The sequence below is a fragment of the Amphiprion ocellaris genome, chromosome 16 (genome assembly GCF_022539595.1).
Source record: "Amphiprion ocellaris isolate individual 3 ecotype Okinawa chromosome 16, ASM2253959v1, whole genome shotgun sequence".
NCBI lineage: Eukaryota > Metazoa > Chordata > Actinopteri > Pomacentridae > Amphiprion > Amphiprion ocellaris.
The window spans coordinates 16,898,169-16,920,323 of record NC_072781.1 but is presented as its reverse complement, the minus strand read 5'-3'; the positions used below and the strand labels follow the sequence as shown (position 1 = coordinate 16,920,323).

Sequence of the window (22,155 nt, the reverse complement as noted above, 5' to 3'; positions counted from 1 at the left end):
CGCGTTGCCACAAGCCAAGTCAGCCCTGGTGACTGACAACAGTACACTGGGCATTACATAAACGGCTTTAAGGGCTCTGCGAATGAGTGATCAGCCTGGCCACGGTTTACTTTGCAACACATATTTTTTTAAGGGGAATGTGGCTGGAAAGCTCAGGCACACACACAGAGATACACACATCCTTGTCTTTCTCCTAAATCGGTTAAAGTCCTAACTCACTGCAAAATGATGTGCAGCCCCGATGTGTTTTTCCAAAGCCATGTAAAGTGTGCGTCTACCGCCCAGCTTTCTTCATGGCATCCAGCAGTGTAGCAGAAGAAGTGATGTCATCATAACATAATCGTATCTTGTTGTGGCAGACTGAAGTTGGCACTCAGTGTGATGCCTAACAGCTTCTTCCACCTCTGTTTTCAGCATCGGATTCGTTGCACTGGTCACCTAGAGGACTCATAGAGAGATGAAGGTATGTTCATTCATATTTTTTTGTCTCTTTGCAAACTCTTTTGCAGCTCACTTTCATTCAGCTCTTATGTAAACTGCAGGATTAAACACAAACTATTAAATGTGTTTCATATGCATGGCTTCGTCCCACTTTTGTTCTCATGAATATTGCCAGTGTGAACTTTTATTAAATGTAAATGTTGGTCTTGTTCAAACACAGCCAGGCAAGTGTCTTGGATACAGGCCAAAGTAATACATGTGTTTGATATGCATGATATTGAGTTTCCAGTGGCTTCAGCTGTATTTGCAAACACAAACTGAGAACTGTAATTTTGACGTTCTGCTTTGTTATGCTGTGTTATTGAATTATGTGCTGAGATGGGGCCTGAATGTGCAGTGATAATCTGAATCCATACTAAAGGTGTGGCATATATTGTGGATTTATATATGAATAGTGGAATAAATGAGCCGTGGAGTTTATGAAATATTCAAAACTCTGGCATTGTTTTCTCCAGCCTTATTCAATTTGATAAAGCTCCAGCTGTCATTGTTTGGGGAATATGCTGTGAAGTGAGCTATTTAATCTTTTCTTATACTTTCAATGGATCACAGTTGTGACTGTTGTTATGGCTGCAGGCTTTTGTGTCTTAACTTGTCAATTGTTGCAGTGCGAGCCGTGTGTAGCATCACAACCTGCAGAGCGGTTTCACTTTTCAGTTAATTAGTGTAACATACAGGAGCTTTGACAAGATCTGGTTTAGTTACATTTTTATTGGTAATGCATTGCATAACAGCATCAGAGAAGAACATGTGATCACTCTGACAAGCTTTATGATTGGAGAGTTTGTGGTGGACACATTAAACGCTGCTGTGGCAGTGATTTGTAATCTGTCACTTTGGCCCTAATGGTGTTATGCTTATTGTGGTTAATCAAACTATACCACCACCCACTAATAGACTTATCAACAGGCTGCCAAAGTATCCAATTAAATAGCAACCCTAAGCATTGTTGGATGTGAACATAATTGCCATATCTGCCATGTGAAATTGGGAAATAATTTTTTATCTAATACAAAGCTTTACTTCTTGTCTGCTTCCAAAACGCTGCATTCACACTTGTCCCACTAGTAGTGTTGAATTGATCTGCAGGATAGTTTGTGGTTATATAATAATTTGTTTGTGTCACAGGAAGGCGGTGGAATTCTGTTTGCTACGACTAGAAATACACTTCAATGAACTGAGTCATGGATGCTATAGGAAAATGTGGGTTTAGCAGAACCACCCATTTCACACTTTGGGCCTGCTTTGCTCCTTGATTTCCTACACAGACATTTGAAAAAAGGCTTAATATGTGAGAATTGAATAAATACGTTGCTGTTAGTGCCCGTGACAATTTCACAGTTAAAGTTGTCTCAGTTGGAATGCAGGAGGCGTATATTAGATGGTTATTATGCTTACACTGGCCTATCCGCATATTGCTTCTGAAAGGAGTGATGATTTCACATCTTCTTTCACATTTTCAGTTTAATGTTGTTGCATTTTGTTGTCGTCATAGTGATCGGCGTTGTCTGGGTCTGTTGATGCTGGAGGAGCACTCAGTTATTTTACCGCTGTGTGTAGGAGCATCTGTTCAGTGCCTAAACTGTAAACTGCTCTGTAACTAGGACAACTTTTCATTATATTCATTTAGCATTTCATATCACTTAGGCATATGGTGCACAGCATTTCTTCATAAGCTGCACGCACTGCTTAAACACCATATGCTGGATAAAATGCTCTAAGTATTAGACTTTCTACACAAAGACAAATATATTTGTGTGTTGTCATATTTGGGTGAGTGCTTAGCAGTAGTCTGTCTTTGTTATTTAGCAAATACATTGGCCCAAATTGGAAGAAAGAAAGGTAGCATTTTTACAGCCGAAATCTTGAAAAGTTCTTTTAATTAAATATTTGTAAAACATTAGTAAATTAAGTCATGTTTTGTGCTGGTGTTTATGTTGTTCTAAATTTACACACTAAGACTTTAATTTTTATGGCAAATTTTGTCTTCAACTATTGGTTTTGAGTGAGTGTAAATAATTGATATTGATATTGCTCAATCACCAGCCCAGGAAACTTCATAACATATGTATATGTATGCAAGGCAGTGGTACTTTCACTATATGTTCAAAACAACAAAAACTTCGACGTAGCCTATTGTACACTATATGACTATATCATAACACAGAGTGGCAGTTCAACAGGTGTAAACATGATTCTTTTTTTTTAATAAGAAGTATTTCACAAGGTTTTCTGATAAGAGAGCTTTTTGTATTATTAAAAAATACCTTTGACATGGTCTGACAATCAGATGTTTATAACAAACAAGATGAGTGGCAAAGTGAAGGTTTCAGGCTTGTAAGAGGGAGGCAGGGGATGTCTAATAAAATATGTTATTGAGTTGCACTATGGGAAATGTAGGATTTGGTATATGTATATCTGTCTCTGTTGTTTCCATTTTCACTGTTCTTTCTGAAATCCTTTTTTTAATTTATTTTTTTATTTTTTGGTGAATATTTTAAAATAGTAATTTCCTGGAGTAGTCCTGTAACTGCAATTGGCAGTCCAGAGCTGCTTTGTTGTGTCAAAACAAGAAAATTGATTTGCTTTGAGAGCAAAACATATTTTAGATGAGTTATTCCTGCATTTAGACAAGCTTCAGCTGCCATAGTGATGGTGAACAGCATGGGGTACTGAGGTAATTTGATCCAAATTTATGCATTTTGGAAGAGGGCCTCAGCAGGTCATGTACAGTAGGACGCTTAATATGTCCCTGCCTGGTAACAAAGTACTTTGTTAGACATTTTGCAGCACTTTAGTAGAGTCGTGTTTAGTCTGATTTACTGGCATATAACTAAGCTTTACTGTATATACTTTTAGCTGAGGAGGAAAGTTCTCCAGTCTGGTAATATGCTGGTCGATTTATACGTATTGCTTGGGTGTTGAATGTTAAAGCCATCAGAGATAGGTGCAAATAAGAGCAAGATACAAGTCTTATAGAAGGTAAGTGCAAAAAGAAAGTGTATTTGCCTCTAATAGATCACAGGTTTGCTCTCAGCGTGGGTGTCTGTGATTGATAAGGACATGTCAAAATCTTATTAGCCATCCTAAATTGACGCAAAATTTTATATAAATTTTTAGTGAAAAATAAGGAGTGGTTGGTGACCAGGGTGGAACAGTGCTGCTGACTGCCCTAAATTTTAGGAAATAATTGTGTAAACAAAATGCTTTAAGAATTTTTTTTTTCTAGTTTAAAGCTGCCATGGCATTGCCAAGGCAACTCCTGCTAAAGTACCAGTCACTGGAATTGTGGTGACTCTGGTTTGGACAAAGAGGTGATTCACAGCAGGATTATTGTACGTGTGAGCTAGGCTGGGAGGGAGCTTAATTCTTTCCTGCATGCCTCTTGCATGTTCCTTTGTTCAGCCTACAAGCCTATTCATTATAGTTCAATATAATGGGTCAGAAACTGCTGTTTATTGTGTTTACGTAACGCTGCCCAGTCCCTGAATATATTTAAAAATGAGCAGTTTTGTGTGGTCGTACAGACTTCAACACATTGCAGTTCTCAGAATGAAAATAATGGACTTGCATGGTAATACTGATTGGGCTGAGACATTTACATGTTACGTCCTCCTGTTTCGAGCACCCTGAGAGGTGCACAGTCTGGGCAGTAGCAACAGTAATGACCAAAAAAGCTGAGGATGTGAGGTGCATCACTGGTGTGAAAATGACACAAACTTTGACACAAACCGAGACTCCAACACTTATGATTTCAGTTGTATTTTGGGAATGACAGAATGTATGGAACAGCAGTATGCAATAAGGATAAGAAAACAGGTAACTATATTCTGTTAAAGTCACAGAACAACAGATGTAATCCGATTACCTATGCATTTAGTTAAAGCTTATAATTTGAAAAAAAATAAAAAATTTAAAACAAAGAACAAAGAACGATATGCCGCCTTGCTGCATCAATGTTGCCAATTCTCTCGCTTTTGGTGTGAGACACTTGTTTTCAGTCTCTGTCTCTCATTTTCATGCTGCTCAGACGAATCTCATGCCAAATAAGAGGAAGCCAAAGTTCCTCCTTAAGGAACAAAATATAGGTTAAACAGACTCTCTCTGCAAATAGGACGAAGTCTGAACATCAGGCATGTTGCACTATTCAGCACCAACATTGGTCCATAAATGTTACTGAGAGCACACACTGTTCAGTTTGTATGTCCTTAGTTGACTAAAGTGCACACACAGTGTAAGTTTTGCTTCATTTACTTTGCTCTACAATTTCCCACTCATTAATTACTTAATAGTATAAATTATCAATGGCATGTAGACAGGATCAATCAGGATCTAACAGTAAATAACACTGTGCACTTTTCAGACTTGAGACAGGTGAGCTGTCACACAGTCACAGTTAATAAGCTACAGCCTAATCATTTGTTGCATAGCAGTTGTCCTCAGGTTGACTCCTGAGTTCCATCACAGCTGTCAGAATGATTTTATTTTACTGTCAGCAAAAGTCTGATCTGTTTGCTAAAATCTGAAATATTTTTCTGGCCTGTCAAGTGTTTTATTACAGAATTTTTTAATTTTCACAATCGCACAGCGTACTGCCACTGGAGTGGCATTATTTTGTGTGTGGATGCTTCCATTAACTATATATTGGGCATGATCTCTCTAATCAATAAATGAACTAACAAAGTTGATAATAGGTAACTTGGTAACAATATAAATGTATTTTAAGGTACCATAAGATGGTGCAGTTGACATGCATCTTCAATGTTTAGGAAATATTCAATAAAGTAATAAAAAGATGTTGACAGCTACACAGTCAGCAGATTTAACTGATTATTGTTCATTTATTATAGGTCTTTTTAGATGAAGCTTTCCCCCTCAAATGCACAGCAACATCTCTTCTGCTGGTCTGTTTCAGGGTCAGTTCACCCAAATTACTGTTACGTTAAATTAATAATATAAATGAATTAAAAAGACTTTTTAGTTTCTATAACTAGTTTCTATACTGTGTTAGTAGTTTAATCAGAAATTATTAATGAAGTTCTATTTTTTTTTAATTTTGTCTTATTTAATGTATTTAAATCTGAAAGAGTCTGCATACTCACAACTCACCCAGGCATTTTCACCTCGGTTGCCTCATTAGAGGTCTTCTTAGAATGGTGTGGGCACATACAGATTGTGCTTAATTGACCCTTCCAATTGTTTTGTTGTTGCAGCCAGGATGGGAAGACACTCCATTACTTTTTCATTTCATTTTTATTAGACTGCATCATGCCATCATGTCATTCAAAGCAAAGCTCCACCCAATTTACACCCGAGTAGAGACCCAGTCAATCCAAAACACCTGTGTAGGTCCATAGAGTGTATATCTTGCAATGTAACTCATAAGTATAGCTGTAAAATAAGTGTAGTGGAGTAAAAAGCGCAACATTTTCCTCTGAAATATAAAGTGAAAGTAGCTGACATTGCTATGACTTTCCCGATGGACTTGTTGTGAAAATATGGGTCTGTCAGACTTGGAGTCAGTCCAACAAAAAGGGGAATTTAATGGGCCTGATGTAGATTTAGTGGAGATAACGTGTGAGCAGCCACACACTGTAAATAGTCCATGAAAGTGAAGAAAACTACACTGATTCTTCAACAAATGCATCGCAAATGCACGACTCATAATGACAGCATTGTTTCTGTTGGCTGACCATGCAAATTCTGAGGCTGGAGTTCAGCAAAGATGAACTTTGACTTGTGAATCGGTCTGAGCCAATAGTGTTGTTGATTGGGATGGTCATATCAGCTTTAACAGTAGTGAATGAGGGGCAGTGGGAATATTTTAAGAGACTTGTGTGAGTGTGTTCTAATACATCAGCAATATGCACAGGACAAGTCATGTGCACAGGACGCAGTGAAGTAGGGTTGTGTGGAGCAGTCCATGCCACTTTGTTTCCCATTTACGGAGCCAGGATTGTGTACCAACACTGGATTTTTTTTTTTTCAGCGTACACACAGTGTGGACTGCGAGTAGACCATGAGGAGATGTTTACTGCCTTTAGGGAATCCCTAGAGGCTTGCTTGATTCCTTCCCTAATAGTATAAAGTGAACCCGTACACATCACCCTACAACTGAGCCATCAGTATGGCAGCTTTAACTATTTGATTGCTGCCAGGGGGCGTCTTTTTACTGAACTGTAGACTGAAAATGCTGTAGTCGCTCAAGCTGTCCAAGAAATGCTCTATAAGCAGCCATTTATTTTCCAACCATGGAGTGGGCTGTTAAATTTTTCATGACCTGAGACTCTTTATTGAGCGCAAACCGAGCTCATTCTGCTGCTGCCAGTGTCACTCTAGTATGTTTTGATTTGGTAAAACTTGAATGATTTCAAAGCTCTGACTTTAATCTAGCATCGTTGCCTGTTTTGTTCCCTGGCTGGAAAGGCTTAACCACTGAGCAGGCTTTAGATCACCAGTAATCAGTGAGGTGCAACTGCTTAGCCTGGACTTACTTATTTTCTCTCAGATGTGGTGTATTAAAGCAAAGTCAAGCTGCAGTTTTTTGAAGAGTTCAGGTTTGTTTCTTGCCATCTTAGCCGCAGGTGCGTTTTGTCTCCTCATGCCAAGTCGCATTTGTATGTGTTTAATCAAGCACATGTGCCTGGAGAGTATTTTCCACATCAGTAGCGTTAGGTGAATAGATAGAACTTGTTTTGATTGTATTGCTGCTGTTGCCATCACGTTGACTTTTTGCATGTAGTGGCTGAAGTGGTGCTTGAGGCTTCTAATAAATACTGTTCTGCTCTTTTTTTCTTTTAATGACAAAATCTTAGGTGATAGCAGCTCTTATTAGGTCCATGACGTTATCTTGAGTTGGCGAGAGGATGTTACGTGTCCCAAAGGCACAGGAATTCCGCCTCTCTGAGCTTAGTCATCTTGATTGGTTGGTCTTTCTGAGCGGGGGAGACATTGTCTGTCATTCAGCACTGGCAGAGGCAATGAAAATAAAAAAAAGTAGTCAGTGTTTTTCTCCAGACAGCTGTAGGCAGAATAGCAATCTAATCCAAGGATTGGAATTTTCTTTCATAGTTTTAGCTCAGTGCAGGGAGGCGGAGAGTTATCAGTGGAGGCAACAAACTGTCCTCTATTTGTGTTGGCATGTGAGCACGACAAATGTAATTCAGGCTTCGGTAGTGTGTTATTACCCCGGCCTTGTTACGTTGTAGACATTTGACGACCACAGCTGTCAAGATAACCCAAACTGCCCTCTCTGACTCACTAGTATTTCTTTAAAAAGAAGAAAGGAGAACTGGCTTAGAGCAGAGGGAGCAAAAGGAGACAAGTATTAATATGAAAGAGGAGCCAGGGCAGTGTTTTGCACACAGTAGCGGTCCAGCTTTGTGTTGCAGCCATGACTGACAAGAGAGCTGGTCAGTCTCTGGAAATGGCTGCTGCGTCATGTAAACCCGGTGTTGGCTAGGACAGCCGGTGCTCGGGCCAGGCTACACTAAAGACTAATGAGGTGTTTATCTGAGAGGTGGGAAGGCTGAAGTGCACCGGACTCTGCCCCCTGAATCCCATCTGTCAAAATCCCAGAGACAGTGGAAATGAGGCACCCTGTCCTGGTTTAACTATGATAAACTATGCCAAAAAAAAAAGATGTCCTTGGATGTATTTGATATTTGTATCAAGTCTAAGTTGTAATTTGATTCAGTAGAGTTTTTCTTTGCAGTGAGACATTGATACACCTACATCTCCAAAATGATCTGTCATTTTATTGCACTTTTGCAGATCACTATTTTTAACCACAGTGCACAGAGAGCCTCATTACTAAGAGCTACGTGTACAAAGTCTTTTTCCCAGAGTGACATAAAAAAATTATGTGAGATGCTACTTCTAAATCAACAGAGCATCCCTGCAATTCTTATTCCACAAAGACTGACTGGATTTCAGTTGGCAACTAACCACTCTTATTTTTAGTGCACAGTACTGTATCTGCTTTGATATCAGAGCGGAGCATCCCTTTTGCTTGACAGCCAAATTGTGGTTCTCGTGCATGATAATTTGGCTGGCAGGCAGTTTTGGTAACACCTGTCTGATTAATAGAATGACAGTGTTTCCTTGTCAGATCACCAGTCTGCTTATCTAGATAATCTTCATCGCTGTTAATGTCTTATTAGACTAAATATTAGCAGATGTACACATAAATGAAGGAAGGATATGCAACCTCACAAGGGCAGCATTTTAGCCATTTTAGGATTATTAGCTTGGCAGTGATGACACTGATTAGGGGTGTTCTTATCATCATTATTTGAACCTCATCCTGAAAGGAATCTTTTAATATTCACTGTCTGCCAAAAACTAAATCCTTATAAAATATATATTTTCCCACTTAATTCAGCTGTAAAGCTATTTCTAAAGCAAGCCCACAGTAACACTAATAAACATAAATAAAATGGCTCATAAATGTGAAAATACAGCTTTGGGTACAGCTTAAAGTTTTTTCCTGGTGTGTTTTGATAATGTATTCACTGGTATGCCCAGTCAGTGGTTTTGGCAGAATCTGAATAACCTCTATTCCCGAACTTGAGCCAGTGACACAGACTCAAAAGCAGGATTCCAGCAATGCTAATGCTCGGAAGAGGTAGCGCACATTTGAACTAAACTAAATTATGTGACTCTGCTGTGGTGAAACACATCAGTGCTGGTGTCGATGTCGACATTTCTGCTGAATTTATGACAATCAGCATTTCATGGGTTGAAAATGGACAAATGTTAGCCTAGAGGTAGTTGTTGTTTGCCATAGTGAAGTGGACTTGGAAAATGATAACATGCAAATAGCGAAAGGAGTCAAGAAAACCATCTAACCAGAGCGGCCAGTGGCAGGCTTACATCTGCTGAGTCAGACTAACATAGAGTCAGTCTTTTGGGATTTATTTATGTCATGAAATTTCTATGTAAAAAAATAACATCGCCCTCTAATCAGAGGTAGGTGGCCTATTTCCTTCAGTGTCATGCTTGAGGGTAAATCTTTGAAACTATGTTCATTTTTAAAAAATCAATGATTGAGACGCTATTTTTTGCTAACCATCTTTTTAGTCATTTTCAGTTTGTTGCAGTGGTTCTGACTCATACTTTTGACGGCTGTAGAAGCACCACAGAACTGCATACTTCCCCCTTAAACTCTGCTGCTACACTCTTCCTAACTAACATTGCCACTCGGAGACTGCCCCCATCCTCCCTTGTACTGGCATTACCTCGGGTCAGAGAGCTCCGGCTTCAGGCTAGACCCGACGGCTCGATTCGATACAGCTCAGACCACCATGGTCCTTTACCACACTAATGTCCGCTTCAGGGGATGCTTGAGGGGAAAAGTCCTCTACCTCAAAAGACCCCATTGTGGCAAATTCTGTGTCATTCTCCATTTTTTCATTTTTCTCTCGCCTGAGAATGTCAGTGAGCAACTCCCGCTTCACACATCCACGTCTGCTTCCCTTCTCTCATCCCTTTGCCTACTTGAAACATTTTTCAAAATTATGATGTGGGTGGGGCTGCACAGTGCCGTAGTGGTTAGCACTTTCGCTTTGCAGCTAAAAGATCCCTGGTTCGCATCCCAGCCTTCCCGGGTTCTTTCTGCATGGAGTTTGCATGTTCTCCCTGTGCATGCGTGGGTTTTCTCCAGGTTCTCCGGCTTCCTCCCACAGTCCATAAATATGCTGAGGTTAATTGATTATTCTAAATTGCCCATAGGTGTGAATGCGAGTGTGATTGTTTGTCTGTATATGTAGCCCTGTGACAGACTGGCGACCTGTCCAGGGTGTCCCCTGCCCTCGCCCCAAGTCAGCTGGGATAGGCTCCAGCCTCCCTGCAACCCTAATGAGGATAAAGCGGTGTATATATAATGGATGGATGGATGATGTGGTTTGAGTTAGGCTCAGCGCTTGAGGTGAAGTAAACACTTTAATCCTCTGAACTCCAAGAAGTTTTGGGGTGATTTTGTTCCTGTTACATTTTTACTCACTGCTTTTTTCAGTGCAGTATAAAGCCTGGCATGTCTATATATTTATATATAACAGCACCGTTATGGCCACAAGCCAAGATAACTCAAACATCTCTTCAATGTAACATAAAAAAATTATAATGGTATGGATTATGAAAAAAAAAACCTCAATCAAATGCTGAATTTCTCATCCATTTTACAAGAATTTAAAAAAATGGAATCAACATTTACTGTGTTACTAACACTGGAGAACAAAATGGTAGCTGTACATAGTATTGATGTTTTACTGCTTACATTTTTTATTTGTTTTAATATTTATCTCCTGTCTGCTCTGTGTAAACAAAGCCAGCAGTTTAGCCCATTTCATCTGAAAACTCCCTGATTTTTTTGTGATGTGACTTTTGGTCATAACTGAGTGAGTCATGGTTTCTTAGTTGTACCAATGAGTGCAGAAGGCCTCTTTTTTTTAACAGAATCCTATTACGGTATATGGTTAAATGAGACATTTCATTTTCCTGATGAAAATGAAAATCACACACGATTTGTTCAGTGACTACCAGGAAGTTTAAACACCTACAGTTCTTCTGTTTTTACAGTTTCTGGCCATGACAAATGTCTTTCAAACCAGGTAGGTTGACTTCTTCTGGTGCACTCCATCAGTTTTGGAACTCCTCTATAAAAGTGCTGGACTTACTTATTTTCTAGTGTTTTTTTTTAGTGTTTGTCTTGTCACTCTACAGTTTCTTCACTTGCGATATATAAGGAAAAGGTTTAAGTGTTTATACAAAGGCAGTAGGTCTCTTTTGTCAGGTAGTGTACTAAGAAACAAAGGACATGACTTTGATTGAGATTCTTAAAGTTCATTAAAGTTACCTAACATCTTAATTGAAGTACATCAGAGTTGACAAAGGGACAAAGCCCTGCAAACAGTTTTCAGACGTGGATCCTTTCAGTCCTGAAAACGGCTCAGTCATGACACAAGTATGTGCCACAGAGGCCTTCAGCAGCTGGTGTCAGTGATTAGTTCCTCTTCACTGCTCCAAGCACCGCTAAACGCTGGTGGAGTTTTAGCTGGAATAGCAACCTGTTCACTGTTTGCTCTCCTCGTGGGAACAATGAACAACTGTTATGAATGACTCCCACAGTTCATTTGTTTGGGTTGTATCTGTTAAAGTGTTGAAAATGAAAGAAACAAACATAGAGTTTTATATCTTAGAGTTTTACAAGTAATCAGCCAGTAGTATGAATTATATGAGGCACAACTTGTCTGGAGGAATGGTTTTTCAGAGCAATGAGTGACAAACAGAACCGTCTTTCTGTTGTCAGTTTTGTAGATAGATGTTAAATTATGTGTTCTTGTTGAGCGTGTTCAGTTCACTGGGTGTTAATACACTTCATTCACTCAGAAAAGATGATGTGTTTTCTTGTTCAGTGCACATCCGAAACAGTACGTTTGCTGTTTTTGCACATTACAGGAGGAACTGATGTTTTCCTTGAGCAACACTTGAGTTAAAACCTGCTGTCAGAAGAAGCAGGAAGTGTGGCCCACTTTGGGGCTTATTCTAGAAAGATGTCTAAATATACCGCTGTTAGGTTAGGCCTTTCTCAAGTCTTAGTGAAACACCCTCAGTAAATTCATCTCCACATTACACGAACCACAAACATCATCTGCCCCCATCCGCACACAGAAAGTCTGTTTTCTCTGTGTACCCTACCCTCTGCAAATCGGCTCTTGAGGGGGGAAAAAAAAGGTTTGATAAACATCCAGTGATGACACAAGATGGTGCTATGTGTTTCGGATAGCTTCTTCTTTGTAGTCATCAAAGCTGTAGTGAAGTGGCCTTTTTGTTTGCTCCCTCAGAGGCTTGTTTTCCAATACCCACAGCAGATGGTATGTGTTTTCCATGGATGAATCACTGAGTCGGGTGGGTTTTGCGTTGCTGGCCTCGGCTATGTTAAGCTTATACGTGTGTCCTCCTGCTTTAGCTGTGAGAATACACCTGTGTCAGGAAACTATATTTATATCAAAAGGCTTTGAACTCACTGGATTTTTGTGTGTGTTTTTTTTTCTTCTATTTCCTCAGACTCTGGAGGAGCCCCCCTACCTGACAGTAGGGACGGATGTGAGTGCCAAGTACCGAGGGGCTTTCTGCGAAGCCAAGATTAAGACTGCCAAGAGGCTAGTCAAGGCCAAGGTAAGTCATATTTCAAAGTGGTCATGAGCCAGAATTAAAAATTAATTGTCTGTCTGTGTTGTGTGTGTGAAGTGGATTGCAGCAGGGCTAGGGGCCCTTGTCTTTGTGTCAAGATCACACAGCTCAGCTTTTATTGTACATCCAGAACAGTTTGTTTGGAGATGTCCTAATTTAAAAGATATTGTCCAAAACACTCCTTTACATGTTGGGTTGTCGGGATGATTAGAAGGGCCTTGTTATAGATATTAGAGGCATGTGCATTTAAATGGTTTTCTTGTGTGTAATGTTGCCAAAAATCCAGCTGTTCTGCTTACACGCTGCCACTCCACCACCTGGTTTACGTTGTTAGTACTGCTCATACAGTTGAAACACTAATCAGGGGCCCAGCTGTGAGAGATGCAGGCTCTGGCCTAGCCCACCAGGTATCCATCACATCCTCGGGCGTCACTCTTACCCACGACTTCCATGCTTTGTGGCGAGCACGGTGCGACTGCTGTTTCCCCATTGGTGTTGTGCGTCGCTGATGAGGGCATTGCATGATCCACGTAGTACCCTATCTCATTTCCCAGTGGGGCTGAAGCATCTGGATAATACAATAGAGACAGATCACTTGTCTCTCGTTCTGCTAGAGTGTGTGGGAGGAACAAAGATTGGATGCCGTTTTTTTCACTGTCAGTGCACTGTAGTTCCCTCTGTAGAGACAAAAGAGCAGTGATGTTCTGCTATTCTTGCTCACCGGCTGAAATCATCAAATGAAGTGCGTTTTTGTCTTACGGATAGAGACAAACAGCATGACAAAGTAGACCATGTGATGTTCTTAGTTTAAATAATGTGGGCTAAAACGAACCTAATAGGACAGTCTCGGCTCATAAATTAATTACCATACTAATTGGCTGAGTGCAGGGTTTGTTTTTGGGTAGCTGTGATGTGAATGTGAGCTCTGCTTCACAAATGTTGAAACATGGCGATTATTCAGTGGTTGCGAGTCTGAATATTCCACTGTAATGAATTCCTCTTTAGCTCTTTGGTTCATTAATCTCTGTCTGCTTGTTTAACAAAGTCAGTGGTTGCAGCATATGCCACTGGTGTCTTTTCAGTGATTTTAAGACTGTGAGAAGAGATCTGTGTGACGTTCTTATTTATGATGATAATCTGCACTAGAGGACCTGTACAAGTCAATTAGCACCATGTCAGTATCACTTACTGTAAAAGGTTCAGCACACATATTAGCAGTCTGGAATAAACCCTATGGCACAGTAACAACTAGTGTCAAATTAGTTCTGCGCGACAGTTTCTACGTGCTATGTGTCGATAGCACATTTTCATTTTTTTTTCCTTTAGATTTCACTGGCAAATGCAAAAAAGCTCTTCAATTAAAGAAATAATACAGCAACTTTTTGCAAAAGCGTATCTATGTGTTGTTAAATTTTAGTAATTACCTGATTAAATCACAATGCAAATGTATAAGCTGCCCCAAAGTACTACCAGTTCCATTTTTCCCAAAGCACTTACAGAAGCCTACTGTTTTTAGGACTAGATTCAACCAGTGATGACTAACTCTGTCATTTGAGTGCATTTAATCTAACTCTGAACTAAAATTGTATATTAAAATTGAAGTTCTGTTCATTTGTGGTCCCCCTGCTGCCTCAACAAATGACTTCAGATTTATTGCTATGGTAATGCTACAATACGTATCTCTGTTTTCCAAAAGGCAATGAAAATCTGCACCATTACCCACAATTGTTCTTGGGAGTAGATTCCAAACTATTCCCACAAGTACCTTTCAGATGGTGTAGTTTCATTATTATCCCTTTAGTACACCACTCTACTTTGCTCCATTTTGTGAACAATTTCAAAGTTAACTGAGAGTGAAACATGTCCAAGTGACAGTAGTTTTTGCAAATGACCCTAGAGGATGAAAACATGAAGCATGTTTTAATAACTGACTGAATTTTAAATTGGATTTGTTTATTACAGACCAAATATTTGTTTGTGTTTGTCATATTTAAACAGATGTTTGAGATTTTGAATGAGAAACCATTATGTAGAACTGCAAAAAACAAATGCAGTGAAAATTTAGTTGCATTTTACTGTAGCAAAGATGTATTGATGCAGACAAAGGTAATGGAAAGATGTTTACATAGGTGGATAAAACTGATTTACAGATACGCAAATTGTAATGGTACATACGCTGCATTTAGATGTTTTAGCTCAAGCAAAAATATACACTCACTCTGAGTTGTATTAGTGTATTTTACCCTTTTTAAAATTTATTACAAGGACAAAGCACAAAAAATAATTGTGCTAGTGCCAACTGACTAATTTTCAACTGAGGTCCCTTGACCACATTACTCATTAAAATAATAATGAAGTAAACACAATGAACAGAACAATAGAAGGCTTTATTAATGTGAACTAACAGGAACAGTAAATAATGAGAAAAAAAGTGAAAACTGGAGGCTTTTATCTGAGCTGTCACACATACACACATCAGCTACAACATTAAAACCAACTGCCTAATATTGTATAGATCCCCTGTTCGCCACCAAAACAGCTCTGACTTTTCGGGCTGTATACATCATGGGACCGCCGGGGATGTCCTGTGTGAATTCTTTGGTCCTGTGCTTTGCAATTGGGGTCTCCATTAATTGGCCTTATCTTGCCACATCTCACTGACACACAATCAGATTGGGATGTGGGGAGTTTGGAGGCCGGGTCAACAAATTAGGCTCTTCATTGTGTTCCTCGAGCCATTCTTGAGCAATTCTCGTGTTGCAGTCAGGTGCATTGTCCTGTTGTTGTCAGGCTCAGTTGTGCTCGGTCTGCAACAATGTTTAGGTGGGTGGTACATGTCAAAGTAGCATCCGCATAAATTCCAGGATCCAAGGTTTTCCAGCAAAACATTTAAATGCAATGAGATGTTCAATGTTCACTTCACCTGTCTGTGGTTTTAATGTTGCGGCTGATTGGTGTACAATAATACCTGTTGTTTGATCAGGGTTGAGACCTCTGGCTGTTTATGGCCAAAATCCATAGAATACACCTCTGCAGGCAGATTTGATTGAATAAATTAAGATCACTTAATGATGCAGTATTGAGTAGACAGCACAGCTGCACAGTTTCAAATTGGAAAACTGCTCTCTAACCATTTTGAATTTAGTGTGAGTGAGCTCACAGTGCTCACAGCTCAGTGTGAGCTCCTGATAAGCATGTCCACATCACATCAAATTTGCTGGACTGAGACTCTGTTTTATCAGAAATATGGTTTCATATCTTATTCCAATATTTGTTATCAAGTCTAAGTGGCTGTACCGTTTGTGTGTACAGCTACAGACCTCTGCAGGAGCCCAGCTCACAGTTACGAGGTTGTCAGGATAGTTAGGTGTTATTGACGCTCTCTAGCTGAGGCTTTGGACAGTAAGAGTCACCCTGCCTCTGTGTGTGGAGAGCAGAGCCTCCTGCTCGTTCCCGTAAAGAAAGGGATTCCTTTATTCCACGGGGCAGGAATGTTATTATCTCCATAACCGATGAAATGCTGCCTCAGGAAGCCGTTTATTCCTTTCCCTCACACCTTATTTTGTGACCTGACAGCATCTTACAGTATATATTTCTTTCATTCATTGTCTTGATTCTGCCTTCACGGAGAGACTTTGATTGCTGTTTCTGCTGTTGTTATGTTTGAAACTGACTCTAGAGAGCATTGTCTGAATTTGTTACCTGCAGGCTTGTTTTCTGAGACAGGGTGCTTAACTTTTTTTCTGCCCTTGTATGGCAATTGATTCTAAACTGAATCACAGTCAATAAAAGTGAAGCCAGTTTTCCAATATAATTATGTTACTATTTTACTTGCACAAGCTCTCAAAAATTACTTTAATTTCCCTCAGGAAACAGAGGAGGAAGCACATGAGCATTTTGATAACAGAGTAGGGAGGGGCATCTGTAATACTGAACAGATTCGGAGCCTCTGGCTGCTTTGAAACTTTTCACACAAGCTCCGTGAAAAATATGTGACAGTAAATGGCTCCAAGTGCGCGTGCCTGCCTTGCGGTCTTTTCTGGCACACAGCAATGCCAGGTTGGCATGCAGATGTAAGATTATCACAGCATGATCAGATTATGATCTGCTGTGGCTCTCTTAGAGGAGGCTGCAGATGCAGAGAGGGGGAGGGATGGTGGTCAGTTAGTGTAGTCCTAATGTTCACAGCAGAAGTCCACCACAGTTGGCATCAGCAGATGCAGCACAGTTGCCAACTGGAGGGTCGGTCACTCAGCGAAGCCAGAAAAGAGCCATGGTATTAGTATGTAGTCGAGTATTGCGTCCAAGTCCAGCAGCGTTAGTGGAGATGTGCTGCTTTTATGAAGGGAAGGATTGATGTGGCCTGGTCAGGTCTTCAGGGAGTTGTTTGTTTATTCTCATCGCTGATTCTCCTTTTGCCCACCACTTCCCCAGGTGACCTTTAAACCAGATCTGTCCACGGCTGAGGTTCATGATGAAAACATCAAAGGGCCTCTGAAGGTAAGGCAGGACAGATGCAGACTGATGCATTTTATCTTTAATGTCCCTTGATCACATTATTATTCATTGTTTTGAGTTTTTCTGCTCTGACTATTGGTAATTAATCCCTTGAGTTTAAAGCTCAAATTCTGTTTTTAGCTCCACTTTCTTTTGTATCCAAGCTGCACTTCTGTGTGAGAAGACTCTTCCATAGTGAATGCAGAAAAAGCACCAGAGCATCGGGCAATGAAGCATTAGCTTTGCAATTTAATTTCAATTAGAATTCTTGTAGCAGCAACATGCCCGTCTCATTACTTAAACACATTATTAGACTTATCATTAGAAAATAATGCTAATTACCCTATTGACAACCCAAATAACAGCAGTGTTTGCATCCCACAGGTGGGTGCTGTTGTAGAGGTGAAGAATCAGGATGGAGTTTACCAAGAGGCCACAATCAATAAGCTGACCGATGCTAGTATATATACTGTTGGTAAGTCAATAACGGACTGCTTTTCCTCCTCTCTCAGACACTTGTACTCTGAATACAGCTTGTTAAAAACATGTTTGTGCACAAATAGAATTACACAGAGTGGCTAGTATTTTCATTCTCCCTAGCAATACACTTACAGAACATTCTCCAATAGATGCCTAATAAAAGAGGAAAATAGAGTGATTTCCCACAGTGCTGCTATTTGTGTTATTAAAATGTTCAGTACAAATAAATTTGGTTTTAGCATTTTAATCTGAGGTAGCTTTAGAAGCTGATTGAGCATGGTTAGCATGCTGGGTCAACATTAAAAACCTTATACAGCATAAATTAAGAAGCAAGCGGTGCTGGTAGATGCTACATTTCAGGGTGTGACTACAGTTACTTGTTTACTAAGCTGCCTATTTTGATATTATTTCAGATAATGCTGAAATCATTTAGTACATGAAATGTCAACAAAAAGAAAAAAATGCCGATTGCTGTTTTCCAATGCCCGGAGTGACATCTTCAAACAGTCTTTTTTTTGTTTTGTTTGTTTTTTAAACCTTGTTAGCTTGTCCATATGGTTTTTATTGCTGGAAAAATACACTACTGTTCAGCAGTTTGGGGTCACCCAGACAATTTCATGTTTTACATGAAAACTCACACTTTTATTCATGTGCTAACATAACTGCACAAGAGTTTTCTTACCATCAATTAGCCTTTCAACATGATTAGCTAACACAATGTAGCATTAGAAGACAGGATTGACGGTTGCTGGAAATGTTCCTTCTGTACCCCTATGTAGATATTCCATTAAAAATTACCTGTTTCCAGCTTACTAGTCCTTTACCACATTAACAATGTTTAGAATGTATTTTTGATTAATATAATGTTATAATGTTAATGTTATCTTCATTGAAAAAACTGCTTTTCTTTCAAAATAAGGACATTTCTAAGTGACTAAAAACTTTTGAACGTTAGTGTATATTATGAACAAAATAAGCAGTCATGACTGAGCATTTCCACTTAGAAATTGGAACATACCAATGACTGTCTCAAAAATACAAATTCAGACTCACGAGATTTCATCGGTAACAAAATAAGAAACCATTCCTTTCAAATTGCAGGGTGAAATTTTCTGCATCATTCTTCTTATATGGTATTGGTTTCCGATTCGAACGTGTAAGGCTTAAGTCCAGTATTTCAGCTTGTCATTGTTTAGCACAGACAAGTTTTACAGTGTTTGAACAGAGTTGTAACTGAGCTGGTGTGCCAGATCTGCAGTGAGTAGGAAGGTGTCAATGAATGAGGCACAGACTTGATAGATCTGCACACACTGTAGACGAAGCAGTTTAGTTACAGTGAGGCCATCTTAAGGCTGGAGAAGATTATTTTCATGGAATAAACTTCTAAATATGTAACTTTAGTACACAGATATATGTTTTTAGGGGTTAAATAAACAACCAGAAAGGGATTTTATCTGAGAAAAGCAGTACATTCCCTTGTTGAGAAGCTGGAACCAGCAAATTTTAAGGGGGGGGGGGGGGGGGGGGGGGGGGTTTTATTGCAATTTGGAATTGCAAATTTGTCAGGAGTGCACAGTTACAGTGTTGGATAATCCAGAGTACATATTGTGTAGTCTGCTGCTCAGATCTGTAGTCTCCCAGCAGCTGCTCGTCACTTAAGCGCACCCATGGGGTTTTCTCTGCCTTGAAAACACTCATCTTGGCACATTTTCATTCTTTTCGTTCGCTGATAGAGAAAAAAAAAAACTTAGCTCAGTGTTGAAGTTACCTCAAGTGATTCCTCTTACTGTTGTCACAAAGTGTGTTTGAGCAATGAATAATCTGGCATTTATCTTTAATCTTTAGGAGCGATGAGACTGTCAAAAGTGAGTGGAAGGCTCCTTGTAACATTATTCAGATATTTGTTGTTATATTAAGCGTTATTTGATATCATTGTTTATTGCAGAAGTTAGTTTACAGAGATTTAATATCATAGATATGACTTCAGTTAACACATCAATAAAAACAGTAAATCCTCAGACACTTCTTCGCATCGCTTTTATTTAACTATTTGCTTTACTTTATGTGTAGCAGAGGATCCTTGAAGCTCTAGTAAAGCTGCGAGCTGATAGCGTCTCTGTCACTGCCTGCCGGAGAATATCTCCAGCCCTTAAAAGACAAGCATAATTTGTTTCCAGTGTATCTAAAGCAAGACGACATTTTGTAACTGAGAGGGGGAGTTTTTTTTTTTTGCCGTTAGTGTGTTTTTGTGTGTATGTGTTGGTGGACTCCTGGCCTACATACAGCAGCCTAAGAGTTTGTGTCTCATCTCTGCAGTGTTTGACGATGGCGATGAGAAGACCCTGAGGCGTTCCTCTCTGTGCCTGAAAGGAGCGCGTCACTTTGCAGAGAGCGAGGCAAGTATTGTGCTGTCCTGCAGTTTTAAAACAGACTCATCTCTCAGCTCTCTAGGAAAAAATTACCCATTTTATATATATATTTTTCGTTTTCTTTTAATTACATCACATAGAGTCTCGCATCCCTACTCGCAGTGTTCAAATTAAATTGCTGTTTATGAATGGTCCCATATCGGCATTTAGAAGTTCAGCTGTGAAATAAACTTGTCGCAGAAAAGTCATCAAAACAAAATGTCTCCACTGCTGAGCAAATCCATTTGTAAGTGAAGAAATCCCATGATGAGAATTCAAGGTTCGAGGTTTTAATACAGGGCAAATCTTTTATCTTCCAGTGCATTGTCTGACAAGGTGCCACTGAGGCTCTTTGTTGTTGTTTGTCTCCTCTGCAGACACTCGACAGACTCCCTCTCACCAACCCCGAGCACTTTGGCACACCTGTCATTGGCAAGAAGGGCAACCGCGGCCGACGATCAAACCCAATGTGAGTATCCGTCTGTGCACATCCCGCGGGGCTCGTATCAAACTTAATATATCAGAGGTCTGTGATGCTATGAGGATGGATTTTCTACACCGATCTACAGTCATCAGTAGCAGGCTCTCCCATTCTAAGTACGCTGACAGCAGTTGAAATGAAAGATTTACTCTCATCTCCATCCCCTCATAAAGAGCCCCCAAGGCCTTGAAGAGCAGAGCGCCTCCTCCAGCTCCTTAATCATGCCAGGCTCCTGTGTCTGCATGCATGCTGGAGAGGCATGAGCACGTGGTCCTGCTGAATGTTATCTCTTTTTTTCTGTGCTATAACTCAAATGTTCCAGTGGGTGTTTTATGCTCTGATGTCCCTGCTCCTGGGAGATGGCAGACTTTTCATCAGGGAATGGGAACTGCTGAGGGTTTTTATTTTTCCACTGGATATAATTGTGGCTTCTCTGTGTTATAAAGAGGACATTTGGCTACATGATTTTATACTTTGACACCCCTTGCTAATAGCACTTAGAGAATAAAGTCAATATTGTTCTAAACATTGATGCAATATTGACTTGGAGTGGTCCTAGCTGCACATTAGCACCTTGAACCTGTTGTCTGCCTTTGTACTAATTACAAATTACAAGGCTTCGGAAAACAATATAGATTGATATTATTGGACAAAGTACAGTGGCTTTTTTTAAGAATTAGATGAGAAGATGGATGCAACTCTCACATCTGTTGCTTAAATGTACAGCTACAGCCAGCAGCCCGTTAGAATAAAGAACAGAAAAAGAGGAAACAACTAGCCAGTAAATAGCGCACTTTATCTTGTTTATGTAATCGTGAGTTGGCCAGATGAGCAGCAGACACTGTCAGAAGTCATTGTTCTTGGCCAAGGAATTGTTCAGCAGATAACCCTCTTCAAGTCTTTTTACACTTATTTTTTTTTGCATTTGATAAAGCAATAACATAGAGGTTGTTTTTTTTTAACCTTTTAGACTGATTTCCAGTTCTTGTGTGATGCTAAGCTAACCCAGCTGCTCTTACTAATACAGAAATCCCAGCTTGCTGCAGGAAATGTTAAACTATTCTTTTAGATCACAGCCTTGTCAGTAAGGTTTCTTGTCAAACGATTCCCTGCTATCACAGTCATTATACATGCAAAAAAAATGTTTCCTTCATTGAGGAGTTTGAAGGCTTTGTTTATGACTTTGATTCACAGCTTAGTTGTTGTTGTTGTTGTTGTTGTTGTAGTTTTAGTTGTAGTAGTAGTAGCAGCAGCAGCCTGGCTGATTTACTGTTGTTGAGTCGTGCCAGACACTGTGTGTGTGTGTGTGTGTGTGTGTGCGTGCGTGCGTGCGTGCGTGCGTGCGTGCGTGCGTGCGTGCGTGCGTGCGTGCGTGCGTGCGTGCGTGTGTGTATATGTACATAGAGTTGAGCTCAGAGCTGGCCTAGTGAGGCATAAAAAGAGGACAGAGGATCTGTTTGCCTGCTGGTGCTGCTTGCATGATCACTCAGAGACATGGCTGGCTGTCTGCTGGCTGCAGTCAGGGCTCTGCCTGAGCATCAGGATGACTGTCAGACGGCAGTGAGTGAGTCGGCTTGTCAATACGTTGATCCTAAT

At 40.0% G+C, this 22,155-nt stretch overlaps 1 protein-coding gene across 5 annotated transcripts in view; it reads left to right on the top strand.

Moving 5' to 3' along the window:
• The window catches only part of arid4b (AT-rich interaction domain 4B), a 44,962-nt gene that overhangs the window by 1,902 nt on the left and 20,905 nt on the right, over positions 1–22,155 (top strand). For all 5 annotated transcript variants that reach the window (XM_023278012.3, XM_023278011.3, XM_023278010.3 and 2 more), the window contains exons 2-7: positions 415–463; positions 12,568–12,678; positions 17,128–17,193; positions 17,575–17,665; positions 19,987–20,066; positions 20,456–20,547. In XM_023278012.3, the coding sequence (XP_023133780.2) occupies positions 458–463; positions 12,568–12,678; positions 17,128–17,193; positions 17,575–17,665; positions 19,987–20,066; positions 20,456–20,547 (446 nt within the window). In that variant the 5' untranslated portion in view covers positions 415–457. The remainder of the gene's footprint in view (positions 1–414; positions 464–12,567; positions 12,679–17,127; positions 17,194–17,574; positions 17,666–19,986; positions 20,067–20,455; positions 20,548–22,155) is intronic.